Genomic DNA, 14,065 nt, shown 5'->3' on the forward strand with positions numbered 1-14,065 from the left:
AGGCCGCGGGCTGAGAGGGCGCCGCGGGACTGGACGGGGGGGGCGAAGGGAGTAGGTAATGTTTTATTTAAACCCTGCAGGGAATTCGGCTCTGGCTCTCGGGGCGTGCGTTCTTCTCGTTTCGGTCCCGGATGCAGGGTTCTCCGCCTCTAGACGGCGTGGGCTTTTGTCATTGTTTGAAAGACAGCTGGGCAGTCCTCAGAATGGGAGAAATGTCATGAATCAGGTAAGGGATTCGTGTCCAGAACATGCAAAGAACCTAAACTCAACAACAGAAAGCAATCCAGTTCAAAACTGGGTAGAGGACTGTAGATATTTCTCCAAAAAAGATACACAAATGGCCGGTGAGCACATCAAAGGATGCGCCTTCGCCATCAGTGATGAAAATGAAAACCAGAATGAAGACCATCTCACACCCATTCGCATGACTATTCGGGGGAAAATCACTATTGATGGCGAGGGTGTGGAGAAACGGGAGCACGGGGGCAGTTGCTGGCGGGCATGTAACGTGGTGCAGCCAGGAGCTGTGGCCCACCGCTGAGTAGTGGTTCCTCGGAAATTTAGACAGAGAGTTATATGATCCAGCGATTTCACCCCCAGGTGTAAACTCCAAAGAATTGAAAGCAGGGACTCAAATGGGCATTGCACACGGGCGTGCAGAGCAGCCTAACTTAAAGTAGCCAAAAGGAGGAAACAACCCAAATGTCTGTCAACGCATGAGTGGGAGACACAATGTTTTTCACCCTTGAAAAGGACTAAAATTCGGTGACATACTGTAGTGTAGATGTGCTAAGTGAAATAAACCAGGCACAAGAGGACACATGTACGATTCCACTCATAGAGGCGGAAAATGGGGTAGAGATTACCAGGGGCTGGTGGGGCTGAGGGGAGGAAGGGAGGTTACTGTTCAGTGGGTGCAGAGTTTCTGTATGTGGTGATAAAAAAATTCTGGAAATGGATAATGGTGATGGTTTTCCAATATTGTGAATGTACTTAGTGCCACTAAGTTGTGCTTTTAAAAATGGCTAGAATGGAAAATTGTGTTATCTTTTACTACAGTTTTAAAGAGTGTATAGGAAAAGGCAAAACTACAGAGACAGTAAGAAAAAAATATCAGTGGCCCTAACCAGTTTGGCTCAGTGGATAGAAGGATAACCTGCGGACTGAAGGGTCCCAGGTTTGATTCTGGTCAAGGGCATGTACCTTGATTGCGAGCGCATCCCCAGTAGGGGGTGTGCAGGAGGCAGCTGATTGATGTTTCTCATCGATGTTTCTAACTCTCTGTCCCCTCTCCCTACCTCTCTGTAAAAAAAATCAATAAAAATATTTTTTTTAAAAAAAAAATCAGTGGTGTTTCAGAGTGCAGGGAATTGTTACGGCAGTGAAAGTATTCTGTGAAATCTGTAATGGTGGATAGTTGATATTTAGGAATTCCATCCTATATAATAAAAGGCTAATATGCAAATTGTCCAAGTGGTGGAATGACCAGTCACTATGACATGCACTGGCCACCAGTGGGCAGACGCTCAATGCAGGAGCTGCCCCCTAGTGATCAATGTGTTGCCACAGGGGAGTGCCACACCGGCCAGAAGCCAGGCTCACAGCTGGTGAGCACAGCAGCAGTGGCAGGCGATAAGGAGCGAGGGGTCCCAGACTGCGAGAGGGCACAGGCCAGGCTGGGGGACACCCCACCCCCCCGTGCACTGGGCCTCTAGTAGAACTATAAAACATGTAAAGTGACCCCTTAATGTAAACTGTGGACTTTAGTTAATATTGGTATTTGTCATTTGGAACGTGTACCACACTCATATCGGATGTTAATAATAGGAGAAATAATAGGAATTTCAGTGTCTAGTCTCTACTCAGCAGCTGAATTCTGGACTCATTCTGAAACACCCCTGTGGGAAAGGCAGCATTGCGTTACAAATAGATCCAGAATCAGGAAGCCAGGGTCTTCTGTTGCTTCTTTGGACCTAATTTATGTGATCTTTCACAAGTCACTTCTCTCACTGAGCATCAGTTTTCTCAATTATAAAGTGAAGATGTTGGGACTCAAGTGCTTCAAAGATCCTTCCAGTCCTGTCCTGATGATTGGCTTCCTGTTATGGAGGGCACCTCCCCCACAAAGCAACTTATTTGTCTGTGATTGAGTAGTTCATAAATTTTGATATGTTGAACTGACATCGGTTTTCCTACTGGCTCCACTTGTTGCTTCTAGGGCAGCCTGCATATTATCCATAATTCTCCCACCTGTGAAGTTCAGTGCCTGTGCTCACAAATGACATGTTTTCATGCCCTCCATCCTGCTTGCTTTCATTTACAAGTTTCCTAGTGTTAGGGGCTCTCTTAAAGTGCCCTTCCTGCCCAGAGCTGGAGACAGTGATCCACTGGGATATTCTGCCAAATGCAGAATATGGAATGCAGTTCTCTATAGTGCTATGTTCTGCAATTGATATTTGGGTTCTAAATGTTTGATAAATTTTGTTTTGTTGATTTTGACTCATTGTATTGGCTTTTCAAGATCTTATGAAATTCCACTCTATTAAGTTGGTCAAGATAAAATAGAACTTGGATAGATAGCAGAAGTTTATTCTGATCACCACATGCTCATTATTTGCCTTACCTTGAGCAAATTAATGTCTAAGTTTGAGTTTCTTCAAGTATAAATTGAAGTGTTAAAGTAGATGGTCCTTGAGGTCTCCTCTTGTTCTAAAATTCAATGGCTCTAAGACTAGATCATAGCTTGTGTCTTTTCTAGTTTTAAAATTCTGTGAATGTAAGATCAGGGCTCCAGTCTTTATGACAGAGTGTGTGAGATTGAACAGATACTTTCTGAGCATATATCATATGCCAGGGAAATGCAAGGGTTACAGAGGGGAATGGTTAGTCCCTGCTCTCCAAGAGCCCACAGCCTGGTATGAGATGACCATTCTGTAGAGATGTGTAAACAGCAGGGGGTCCAAGGAAGATTGAAGAGGGTGGAGATATTTCCAGTATTTAAGAAACAATCCCTCCTAAAGGATGGAGGAACTTGCCTGATTACTGGGTGGCAATATGTGGATGTGAAGGAGAGGAAATACCTGTATAGAGGCCCAGAAGCTTGAATTGTCAGGGAATTACAGGTGAGAAGAAGGCAATGTAGTCAGGAGCTAGATTGTGAAAAGCTTTATATACACTGTTCAAATTTTGTGCCATAGGTGTTAGAATTACCTTGAGAAATTGTGAGCAGGCAAGTCACATTAGGTTTTTATGTTTGGAAGATGACTGGTAGCAGTATGATGAATGGATTGGAAGGAAGAAAGACTAGTGGCAGGGAGATAAAGTGTCAGAATTGAAGTAGTTGACAAGTTTTAGGGAATAGAGGGAAGGATGGAGAAGGGTTTGGTTATATACATGGTGGATTATGGAAGTGGAATTAGACAGGTATGATGTTGTGGATAGTATTTGGTGTCATTTCATTAAAATAAGTACCAGGCTGATTGGATTGGATTCTTCACTGTTGGGGGTGGGGGGCACAATGGTGAGAGAAATAGGCAGAATTCTATTATAGGGGGCACAAGATATCATAGAGATGGGATTTTGACTGCCCTTTATGTTTTTATTTTTAGGTTCAACTTCTCATCTTTGTCCTTCTTCATGTACTCCAGCTGTTTTCTGCCGTTTAGTAAAAAAGCCATGTAAATTGCTCTCCTTTGAAGACTTTTTTAAAGACTTCTAGTAAGACAGCTGGTAAGTCTACTAGGGAGAAGCATGTTGGTCTTTATTTCTTTCTCGCTGTAAAAGTACTTGTCTTGGATTTATAAAGTGTTATTCTACCAATATTCTCCCCCCCCTTTTTTTGCTTTTAACATTTCTTGCTTTTTAATGTTTAGGAGAATATTGTATGATGAGAATATTTTTGAAAGGTTCTTAGCGTTCTTAAGGAAAACCTCGATAAAAGCGTACACAGTCATATATATAAAATGATGTATGAACATGTGCTAACTTTGGAGTTTGAGAGGTAAATTCTGTAACATTTAAAAGATGTGTTTTACATACACTTTTTTTAATTTTAATTTTTTTAAAATTCTTTATGGTGAAAGTTTTACATATGTCTCCTTTACCCCATTGACCTCTCCCCACCTGCTCCCATCCCCCTATTGTCTGTGTCCATTGGTCATGCTCATATGCATGGATACAAGTCTTTTGGTTGATCACTTACTCTCTCCCTGCCTTCCCTCTGAGGTTTGACAGTCTGGTCTGTTCGGTGCTTCTAAGTGTCTGGATCTGTTTTTGTTCATCATTGTTCAAAGTATTATATATGTCCCCTTTTTACCCCCATTGATCCCCTCATGCCCCTTCCCTCCCTGCCCCACTTTCCCCCTTCGACCACCCCCAGGCCTTCAGCACCCCTGTAAGTGCTGCTTTGAAATGAAAAAATAAAAGTACTTTCTCCAAACTGTATATGAATTACTGCTTGAGAAGTTAAGAGAAGTTCCTATAGTTAAAAGTTTGATTTCTTTTATATGCAAGGACAATTTATAAGTAATTAAGAAAAATGGACAAAGCATATCCTAGAAAAGAAATATACATGGCTAATCAGCAAGGAAAAATGTCCATTTCTCATTAAAGAAAAGCACGTTAAAACAGTAGTGAGATACTGGTTTTCACCTAAGACATAGTAAAGATTAGTAATTTAATGATACACTCAGTGTTGATGAGGAATTTGGGGAATTATCCCTCATATGTACACTATTAATTGGTATGCAATAGTGCTGTGACTTTTTGAGAGTTTGGTATAATGTGTCAATTTTAATGTAACTAGCCTTTGAACATGGTAATCCATTTCTAGGAATTCTCCCTTCAGAAGTACCCTTACATTCAAAGATATGTACAAAGAAATTCAGTGCTTATCTCTGTATGTAAAAATGTCCTAGAAAATACCCTCTAATTCAGCAGAGCTCCTGAAACCTCTACCTGCCAGAAACTTGGCCCAATTTTGTTTCTAGAATCACAAAACCTACTCTTCTTGCTTTGGAACTTCAGAAACCTGGCCCTGTAATTTCTCTTGAGCCAGAGGGACACCTTCTTTTCCTTAAATGAAAGCAGATTGCAGAACAATATGTTTAATATCCCATTTGTATAGAGTGTGTTTATGCATTTGTATATAGTATACATAGAACATTTCTTCCATCACATGTAAATACGGGGCTACCTGGGGAGTGATACTGTGTGAGTATTGTATATATACTGTATGAATATGTTTCAACTGAGCTTTTGTTACTTTTATCACCTAAAAAGTCTCACTTAAAATTTTAAAAAGTTCTATTTTCTGGCAAGCAAGTTCCTGCCTCCAGGCTGTCCCCAATCTAAATTGCCCTTTGCTTGGTAAGGGCAGCATCTCTGCTCAAGTAATAATTTTAAGCCTAGGATGGCATGTTATTCAAAATCTCTGCTTGAATGTCTCCTTGACAGCTTTCTTTATGTTGCCCTCTACACTCTTACATCCCTACCAATGAAAGCACCATATTGCAAAACACCCCTTTACCCCTGAGTGCTTAGAAAAGCATGGGACACAAAATAATTTATTTATTAAATAAATGAATCAAATACTTTATATTAAGATGGATAAAATATAAAATATGCTGATTTTTTTATTTTTAAGATTTATGAGCCCTGGTCGGGTAGCTCAGTTGATTAGAGTATCATCTTGATACAACAGGTTGTGGGTTTGATCTCTGGTCTGGGTACATACAAAAATCAACCAATGAATGCATAAATAAGTGGATCAAGTCTTTCTCTCTTAAAAAAATCAATACATACATAAATTTTTAAAAACTATGGAGTTTTCATAGTTACACTTAATTTAACAAGTGATTTTTGAAATAGATTTAAAGTTTCTTGCTCAGCCTTAAATAGCCTAACTGGTATTTTGATATTTACTTAGCTTTGTACACAGATAGCTTGTTGATATTTGGGGTTTTAGAGTCAGGGTATATAGCACATGAAGTACATAATTCTGGGATAAGGCTTGGGTCACTAATAGCTTCATAACCTGGTTAAGTCACTAATCTGAACCTCAGGTTTTTAATCTCTAAATGAACAAAATAATACTTGAGTCAGATTATTAAGAAAATTAAATAGGATGATGTATGTAAACCTAGCAGAGTTCCTGTAACTCAGTTAAAAATTAGTTGCATTTTTTCTTAAAAATCTTTTATAGATATATTATTGAATAAATGCATATGTGCACGGCCGAAACCGGTTTGGCTCAGTGGATGGAGCGTCGGCCTGCGGACTGAAAGGTCCTAGGTTCGATTCCGGTCAAGGGCATGTACCTGGGTTGCGGGCACATCCCCAGTAGGAGATGTGCAGGAGGCGGCTGATCGATGTTTCTCTCTCATCGATGTTTCTAACTCTCTATCTCTCTCCCTTCCTCTCTGTAAAAAATCAATAAAATATATTTTAAAAAAATGCATATGTGCACCATCCTATGCTTAAAATTATGCAGTTTTAGAATGGGCTAGAATAGCAGTTCATTCAAGATTATGTTCCCTGAAAATAATTTATTTCTACTTTATTTCAGCACTATTGAAAGTTTTTAAAGAGTATAACTGTGTGTGTTGTAACAGAAAGAAAAATGGAAGTATTTCAGGAACTTCGTAAACCATCAGTACGTTTGGAGTGTGACCACTGTAATTTCAGAGGCACGGATTATGAAAATGTACAAATCCACATGGGCACCATACATCCAGAATTTTGTGATGAAATGGATGCTGGTGGGTTAGGTAAAATGATATTTTACCAGAAAAGTGCAAAGCTATTTCATTGCCATAAATGCTTCTTCACCAGCAAGATGTACTCTAATGTATACTATCACATCACATCCAAACATGCAGCCCCAGAGAAATGGAATGAGAAACCAAAAAATCAGTTAAACAAAGAAACAGATTCTGTGAAAAGCCCTCCTCCTTCTGAACACCAGAAAATGCCCCCTAATTCAGAACTCCAGAAATCTGTACCTGCCCTTTCTGTAGAAACAGAGAAACTTGACCCAGTTTTGTCTCCAGAATCACCCAGACCTACTCCTCTTACTTCCTTGGAGCCTCAGAAGCCTGGCCATGTTTCTCCTGAGCCACAGACACCTTCTCTTCCTTCTCCTGAGCCACCAAAAACTACCCCTGTTTCTTCTCCTGAACTTTCAAAATCAATCCCTATTTTTTCTGAATCTCAGAAACCAGTCCCAGTTCCTTCTCCAGAACCACAGAAACTTGCTCCTGTATCTCCTGAGCCAGTAAAGGCTGCTCTTATTAATCCCAAACCTCAGAAACACTCCCATTTCCCAGAAACATTGGGGCTGCCTTCAGCCTCCTCTCCAGAGTCACCAGTTCTTGCTGCTTCTCCTGAACCTTGGGGGCCGTCCCCAACTGCATCTCCAGAATCTCGGAAGCCAGCCCGGACAGTCTCCCCTGAGCCTAGGAAGCCATCTCCGTCAGAGTCTCCTGAACCTTGGAAGCCATTCCCTGCTGTCTCTCCAGAGCCTAGGAGACCAGCCCCAGCTGTGTCACCGGGTTCTTGGAAGCCAGGGCCACCTGGGTCCCCCAGGTCTTGGAAATCCAGTCCTTCAGCATCAGGACCCTGGAAGCCAGCTAAACCTGCTCCATCTGTGTCTCCTGGACCTTGGAAACCAATTCCTTCTATATCACCTGGACCTTGGAAACCAACGCCTTCTATGTCCCCTGCTTCCTGGAAGTCTTCGTCAGTCTCACCTGGTTCCTGGAAATCACCCCCCGCATCTCCTGAGTCGTGGAAGTCTGGCCCACCAGAACTGAGAAAGACAGCTCCCACCTTGTCACCTGAACTTTGGAAGACGGTTCCCCCAGTGTCTCCTGAGCTCCGTAAAGCAGGACCCCCCTTATCTCCTGAGCTTCGCAAACCAGGCCCACCATTGTCCCCTGATATTCGAAGTCCAGCAGGATCTCCAGAGCTCAGAAAACCCTCAGGATCGCCAGAGTTTTGGAAGCTTTCTCCTGATCAGCGGAAGACTCCTCCTGCTTCACTTGATTTTCCTGAGTTCCAGAAAAGTTCCCGTAGTGGTTCCCCTGATCTCTGGAAGTCTTCCTTTTTTATTGAACCTCAGAAACCTGTCTTCCCTGAGACCAGGAAACCTTCTGGGCCATCTGAGTCCCCTAAAGCAGCCTCCGATATTTGGAAGCCCGTTCTTTCTATTGATACTGAGCCTAGAAAACTCGCCCTGTTTTCTGAGCCTACCAAAACAGCCCCTCCTGCTTCTCCTGAACCACGAAAACGCGCTCTTTTTCCAGAGCCCCGGAAACATACCCTTTTCCCTGAACTTTCCAAATCTGCTATGTTCCCAGAATCTCAAAAGGCAGTTGAATTGGGAGATGAACTGCAGACAGATGCCATAGATGATCAAAAGTGTGATATTTTGGTTCAGGAAGAACTAGCTACACCTAAGAAACTCTTAGAAGACACTTTATTTCCTGCCTCAAAGAAGCTCAAGAAAGACAACCAAGAGAACTCTGATGCTGAGCTTAGTAGTAGTGAATATATAAAAACAGATTTGGAAGCAATAGAAAGTAAGGGCCAAGAATCAAGCAGTGATCAAGAGCAAGTTGATGTGGAATCTCTTGATTTTAGTAAAGAGAACAAAATGGACATGACTAGTCCAGAGCAGTCCAAAAATGTACTACAGTTTACTGAAGAAAAGGAGGCTTTTATCTCTGAAGAAGAGATTGCCAAATATATGAAGCGTGGAAAAGGAAAGTATTATTGCAAAATTTGTTGTTGTCGTGCTATGAAAAAAGGTGCTGTTTTGCATCATTTGGTTAATAAGCATAATGTCCATAGCCCTTACAAATGCACAATTTGTGGAAAGGCTTTTCTTTTGGAATCTCTCCTTAAAAATCATGTAGCAGCCCATGGGCAAAGTTTACTTAAATGTCCACGATGTAATTTTGAATCAAATTTCCCAAGAGGCTTTAAGAAACATTTAACTCATTGTCAAAGTCGGCACAGTGAAGAGGCAAACAAAAAGCTAATGGAAGCTCTTGAACCACCACTGGAAGAGCAGCAGATTTGACTTTTGGAAACAGTGGCTACATGCTCTACAAAGTTGTTTGTTGAAAGTATAGTTGAATAGCCTAGTTGGGTCAGTAGATGTTGCTATGTATGGTGTATAGTGTTTGTCTCAATAGTGTTCACAGAATAGACATTTGTTATCTTTTTCATGGTCTCTGTTTCTGTTGCTATCAATTCAGACTGTATATTCTAGATGGATAACATATCTAATCTCTTTTAAGTATATTTGAATAATATGAAGATATAGGCATTCATTTAACAAGCAAGAGCCAGTTGTACTCAATTTAAAATAATCTAGTTAAAAAGTGTATCTTTTTTGTGAAACTCATTTCATACCATGGAAATTACTAGTTGGAATGTTTAAGAATTAGGCAAGACATTTTTGAGGGATTTTGTTCTTTTTCCTTAAAAGTATTTTCCAATCATAAAAGTTATTTTGAAGTTTCTGTTTGATCATTTTTATAAATCTTGAACAGAGTTTCTAGATGTTTATTAACTTTTATGTCTTGGAAAATTGGAGTCTCAGGGTTGCTGATTTTCTGCTAAAAGGGAGAAAATTGAGTAAGTATAAAAAACTATTTGCAGCCTTCTCCTACAGGAAACTGAGAAAGGTGAGTATGATTTTAGGTCTTGTCCTTAGTTGTTTGCGTTGGAGTCTTCCATTCTGTATCTTATCCCGAGATCTGGCCCTTCACTTCCCTGTGAGCTCACACCAATAGATGATCCTTAATTGCCAAATGTGTTAGAGATGTACCTTCTACTCCTGGGCCTTATGTGCCACCTGTTGGAGCTTCACATCAGGATAATGAGTGGGAATTGAAAGTCTTCCAGAGTCACCACAGAAAATTTTATAAAGACATTTCTGTTTTAGAATGTATCCATTTTTGTTTTTAAAGTTGTTACTGTAAATACCTTGAGCCTGTTCATGGATTATTCTATTCTAAAATATTTTGTTCAAATGTGTATCAACCGAATTAAAAACAAAGGCTTTCATGTCGCCAACATCTTCATGTGTGTGTTTTCTTTTTCATTGTATGATGTCCAATTTCTGTTACTCTTTCCTATTCCACTTGTTCTCAGCATACTAATTTTTTCATATCTGGAGCAGCATTTCCTCAGCTCTGTTTTCTCAGAGTTCCGTGGTCAGGTAAGTTAGGGAATCACTATACTGGGTGTTCCTTGTGGAGAATCTTATCAATGCACATAATTTATTAAAGGTTCTTTAAATTTCAGTGGTTATCCTGGCTGCTTCATTTAAACAATGTGAAACATTTCACGCTGTTAGGATTCTGATGTATAGCCAGATTGAAATACTAGCTTTAGTTGAGCCATTTCTGGACATTTTTGAACAGGAGTGTTTTTGTTTAATGGCATCAAAATTAACATGCCAGTTGGGAAGACAGTGTTAGATAATACTGGGAAGGTCTTCGAAGCTTCAGATTTATCACTTTGGTGAGCATAGTTAGGCAGGGAAAGCACTGAGTAGTTGTCAGTTTACACTGAACACCTCAAGAACAAGTTTCTAGTTCTGAAGTTTCCTTCTAGGGATAATGCCAACAAGTTGGACAGATAAGATATCTTTCATATACAGTTGTCGTTTTCGTTATACTGATTTGATTAAAATTATGATTGGAAAAACAAAGGGTCTTCAGTACCCAGAAACCCTTTTGAAGCCTGCAGTCTCAAACCAACCATAGTATGTGCATAGATTCATAAATACATTTAAAGAAAATTATTGTGTAAAACTAGCATTACTGTAACTCCAAATCTTGTTTTCTATATAATTTAGGAAACTAATACATTTTAAAAAATTTTAGTTTGTGTTTTGGGGCACACAATGTATAAAGATATAATTTTGTGACATCAAAAATCTAAAGGGGTTGGAACAGCTGTAAAGGAGCAGAAATTTTGTATGTTATTGAAGTTAAATTGCTATAAATGCAGATTTGAATATTATAACTTTAGGATGTTAATCTTTATGGTAACCACAAAGAAAATTGCTATACAGTGTACTCAAAAGGAGGTAAAGGAATTTAACCGTTTGGCTGCTGACGTATTTTTTCGGACATATGCCAAAACTGCGGCACTAATTGCGCATGTATGGGAAAAAATATAAAACACTTTTTATACAATAAACTCACTTGTATTGCTTTGCAACAACAAAAATTAAAAAATACCAATTGTTTACATAAATTTGTTTTAAGTAAGAAGAGCGTGATAGCGCTCCTTAGCAGTCAAACAGTTAAACATTTCACTACAAAATCAACTAAACACCAAAGAAAAAATACAAGAAATGTGTACAAAAAGATAAACATGCTATATGCTTTATGTGGTACTAGAGGCCCGGTGCATGAAAATTTGTGCACTCGGGGGTGGGCGGTTCTCAGCCCAGCCTGTGACTTCTTTCAGTCCGGAACCCCTCAGGGGATGTCTGACGGATGGCTTGGGGGTATTGAGCCTAAGCTGGCAGTCAGACATCCCTCTGGCAGCCTGGGAGCCCTCGGGGGATGTCCACTTGCTAGCTTAGGCCCGCTCCCTGGGGAGCAGGCCTAAGCCTTTAGTCAGACATCCTTAGTGCTACTGCAGAGGCAGGAGAGGTTCCCCACACCGCCGTTGTGCTGGCCAGCCATGAGCTGGCTTCTGGCTGAGCGTCACTCCCATGGTGGCAGCGCACTGACCACCAGCAGGCAGCTCCTGCATTGAGCATCTACCTCTTGGTGGTCAGTGTGCATCATAGCACTGGTTGTTCCGCTGTTAGAGTCAATTTGCATATTACCCTTTATTATATAGGATAAGGCATATAGAAAACATAACACAGTGTCTCATTTAGTGAATGAGGCGTAGGCTTTCTACTTCATCAAGAAAACTGGATGCCCAACCATGGCCTGAGGGCCATTCATGAGCCCACCTTATAGGAGGGAGCAGGGCCTTTTCTAGAGAGAGGGGGGCTCTTTCATTTCTGCCAGGCAGAACTGGCTCTGATGAGTGACCACTGAAGGCTGACCAGCTGGCCAGGGTGAGGCAGGTGGGAAGTGACAGGCTCTACTGACTCTCCAGTGCCTGGTACATTGTAGGCACTCAATATATACTAGTTGAGTACGTGAGTGTATGGGCTTTTCACACACATGCAAGTGAAAGGCAGCCAGGAACTTGACACTGACCAGATGAATTCCTTGATGCAAGGCCAATGTATAGTGACAGTGCAAAGCCAAACCTCTTCCAAACAGTTTTGTTTGTTCCTGTGAAAAGGAGAGGGGAAAGAGGGCTCTGTGCTTCAGGCAGGCTGCCCTAAGAGTGAAGGTCACCTGCTCTTGCAGGTGAAAAAAAGCAGGGCATTGAGCATAGAAACCGGCCAGGTCTTGGATACTATTTGTGGTTGTTGGATACTGGAACTGCAGGAGGAGCCCATGACTTCTGTCATGCCCAGCGATCTGTATGAGATTGGAAGCCAGGCTCCCTTTCCAACCAAGGACTTCCCCAACCTGGTCATCACCAAAACTGAGGTAAGGCACTGACAAAGGTAAGTACATGCTTTCTTGGATGTTACAGCTTTATGCCTGATAAGCACACACTTCCTCTTGTGCTGGGAATAACAAGCACAGTGGTTGAGAGCTTGGGCTGTGAAGTCAGACATACGTGCCTCGGTTGCTTAGTGGGGATGGCGGGGGGAGGGGGTTGTGAAGTTGAACTTGGGCGTGCTATTATCCTCCTCTGCAAAATGGGGTAGACTTGTAGGACCTACAGCCTACGACAGCATAAAGCACTCAGAGCACTTAGTAAAGTACTTGATACATGGAATGTCCTTAGTAAATGTTAGATGCTGTTGCAAGAACTTTGATCTCTAGCAGAGAAAATAAGTCCATATTGAAAGTTCAGGGTTTTATGGCTTACCTCTTCTTGGCAGTGAGTTAGGGTCTTTGGGAATTTCATACCGACAAACATCTGGGTTATGAATAGCCAGTTTGAAATATCCATGGTGGACTCTGCCCTGGGGTTGGAGCTCCAGAGAGCAAAAAGTCATTTCTAATTTTCCATATGCACCCTTCCTGCTGTCACCACAGGAAGAAGACCACAGGCCCTGGTTAAAACAGCTGAGGCACTACTTCCTCATCCACACTTGGTGCGGTCTAGTCTGGGCAAGGCACTCAGACACCTAGCACTGTGTTACTCACTTTTAATGGAGTGCCTCTCCCTCTCTGAATGCAGAAACCTGCATGCCTTAATCCTGGAATATAGGAGTCGCTCAGATATTTGCTGAATGAGGAGAGGATGGCACATTCTTTGCTACCCAGAATTTCCCCATGGTCTCAGTGTTACTGAGCAGTAGTTTTCAAACCTGGCGCTACCGTGCAATCACCTGGAGAGTTTAAAAACTGGTTCTTGGGCCCCATCCCAGATCAGTGAAATCTTTTTAGGTACCAGGCACAGACCCAGGTGTTTTCTAGAGTCTCACATGCTTCCAAACACAGCCAAGGTTGAGAACCATGGTTATGACCATATTGTTAGGTGCTCAGTCTCAGCCACAGCTCACCTCTGCTGTGGTAAGAGAAACTCCCCGTGTGGGAAGGAGACCTGCCTTTAAGTAAGGGGGCACTTTAACTCTTCACTTCAGTTTTTTGGTCTTTAAAAAGGTAATATGACATTCTAATTCATGGAGCTGTTATTTTAAAAAAGTGGTAAAGAACATATGTTTGTGCACATTGTAACCACATTGAGTCACATTTGTAACTGAAGCAGGAACATCCTGTTATACTGCATTTTTAGTTATAAAACACAATATTTAAATGAACAGAAAAGAGGCCAAATTGAGTTCAGTTTTAAATCATGATATTTCGGAGAAACCAAGATGGCGGCATAGGTTAACGCCAGAGATTGCTGCCTCGAACAACCAATTCAAATTACACCTAAAAGTCGGAACGGACACCATCCAGAACCACAGGAGGGCTGGCTGAGTGGAAATTCTACAACTAGGAGTAAAGAGAAT

The 14,065-nt window shown here is 41.4% G+C and overlaps 1 protein-coding gene across 3 annotated transcripts; it reads left to right on the forward strand.

The window, feature by feature from the left end:
- Nucleotides 1-3,132: 3,132 nt before the first annotated feature.
- Nucleotides 3,133-12,643, forward strand: CHAMP1 (chromosome alignment maintaining phosphoprotein 1). Of its 3 annotated transcripts, none has more exons than XR_001514843.1 (2): nucleotides 3,133-3,729; nucleotides 12,399-12,643. XR_001514843.1 is itself a non-coding variant. In XM_006769304.2 (2 exons), exon 2 carries the CDS (start codon nucleotides 6,620-6,622, stop codon nucleotides 9,080-9,082), a length of 2,463 nt encoding a protein of 820 aa, XP_006769367.1. In that variant the 5' UTR covers nucleotides 3,583-3,729; nucleotides 6,566-6,619; the 3' UTR covers nucleotides 9,083-10,087. The 3 variants fall into 3 exon arrangements, 2 of the variants coding, with proteins under 2 accessions (XP_006769367.1, XP_015423057.1); XM_006769304.2 differs by lacking the exon at nucleotides 12,399-12,643 and adding an exon at nucleotides 6,566-10,087 and having other exon boundaries at nucleotides 3,583-3,729; XM_015567571.1 differs by lacking the exon at nucleotides 12,399-12,643 and adding an exon at nucleotides 6,612-10,087 and having other exon boundaries at nucleotides 3,583-3,729.
- The last annotated feature ends 1,422 nt before the right edge of the window (nucleotides 12,644-14,065 follow it).

The sequence above is a fragment of the Myotis davidii genome, unplaced genomic scaffold (assembly GCF_000327345.1).
Source record: "Myotis davidii unplaced genomic scaffold, ASM32734v1 scaffold444, whole genome shotgun sequence".
In the NCBI taxonomy this organism is placed as follows: domain Eukaryota; kingdom Metazoa; phylum Chordata; class Mammalia; order Chiroptera; family Vespertilionidae; genus Myotis; species Myotis davidii.

What these genes read in the sequence shown, in the direction of transcription:
- CHAMP1 (XM_006769304.2), top strand. Translation starts at nt 6,620, where the DNA reads ATGGAAGTATTTCAGGAACTTCGTAAACCATCAGTACGTTTGGAGTGT.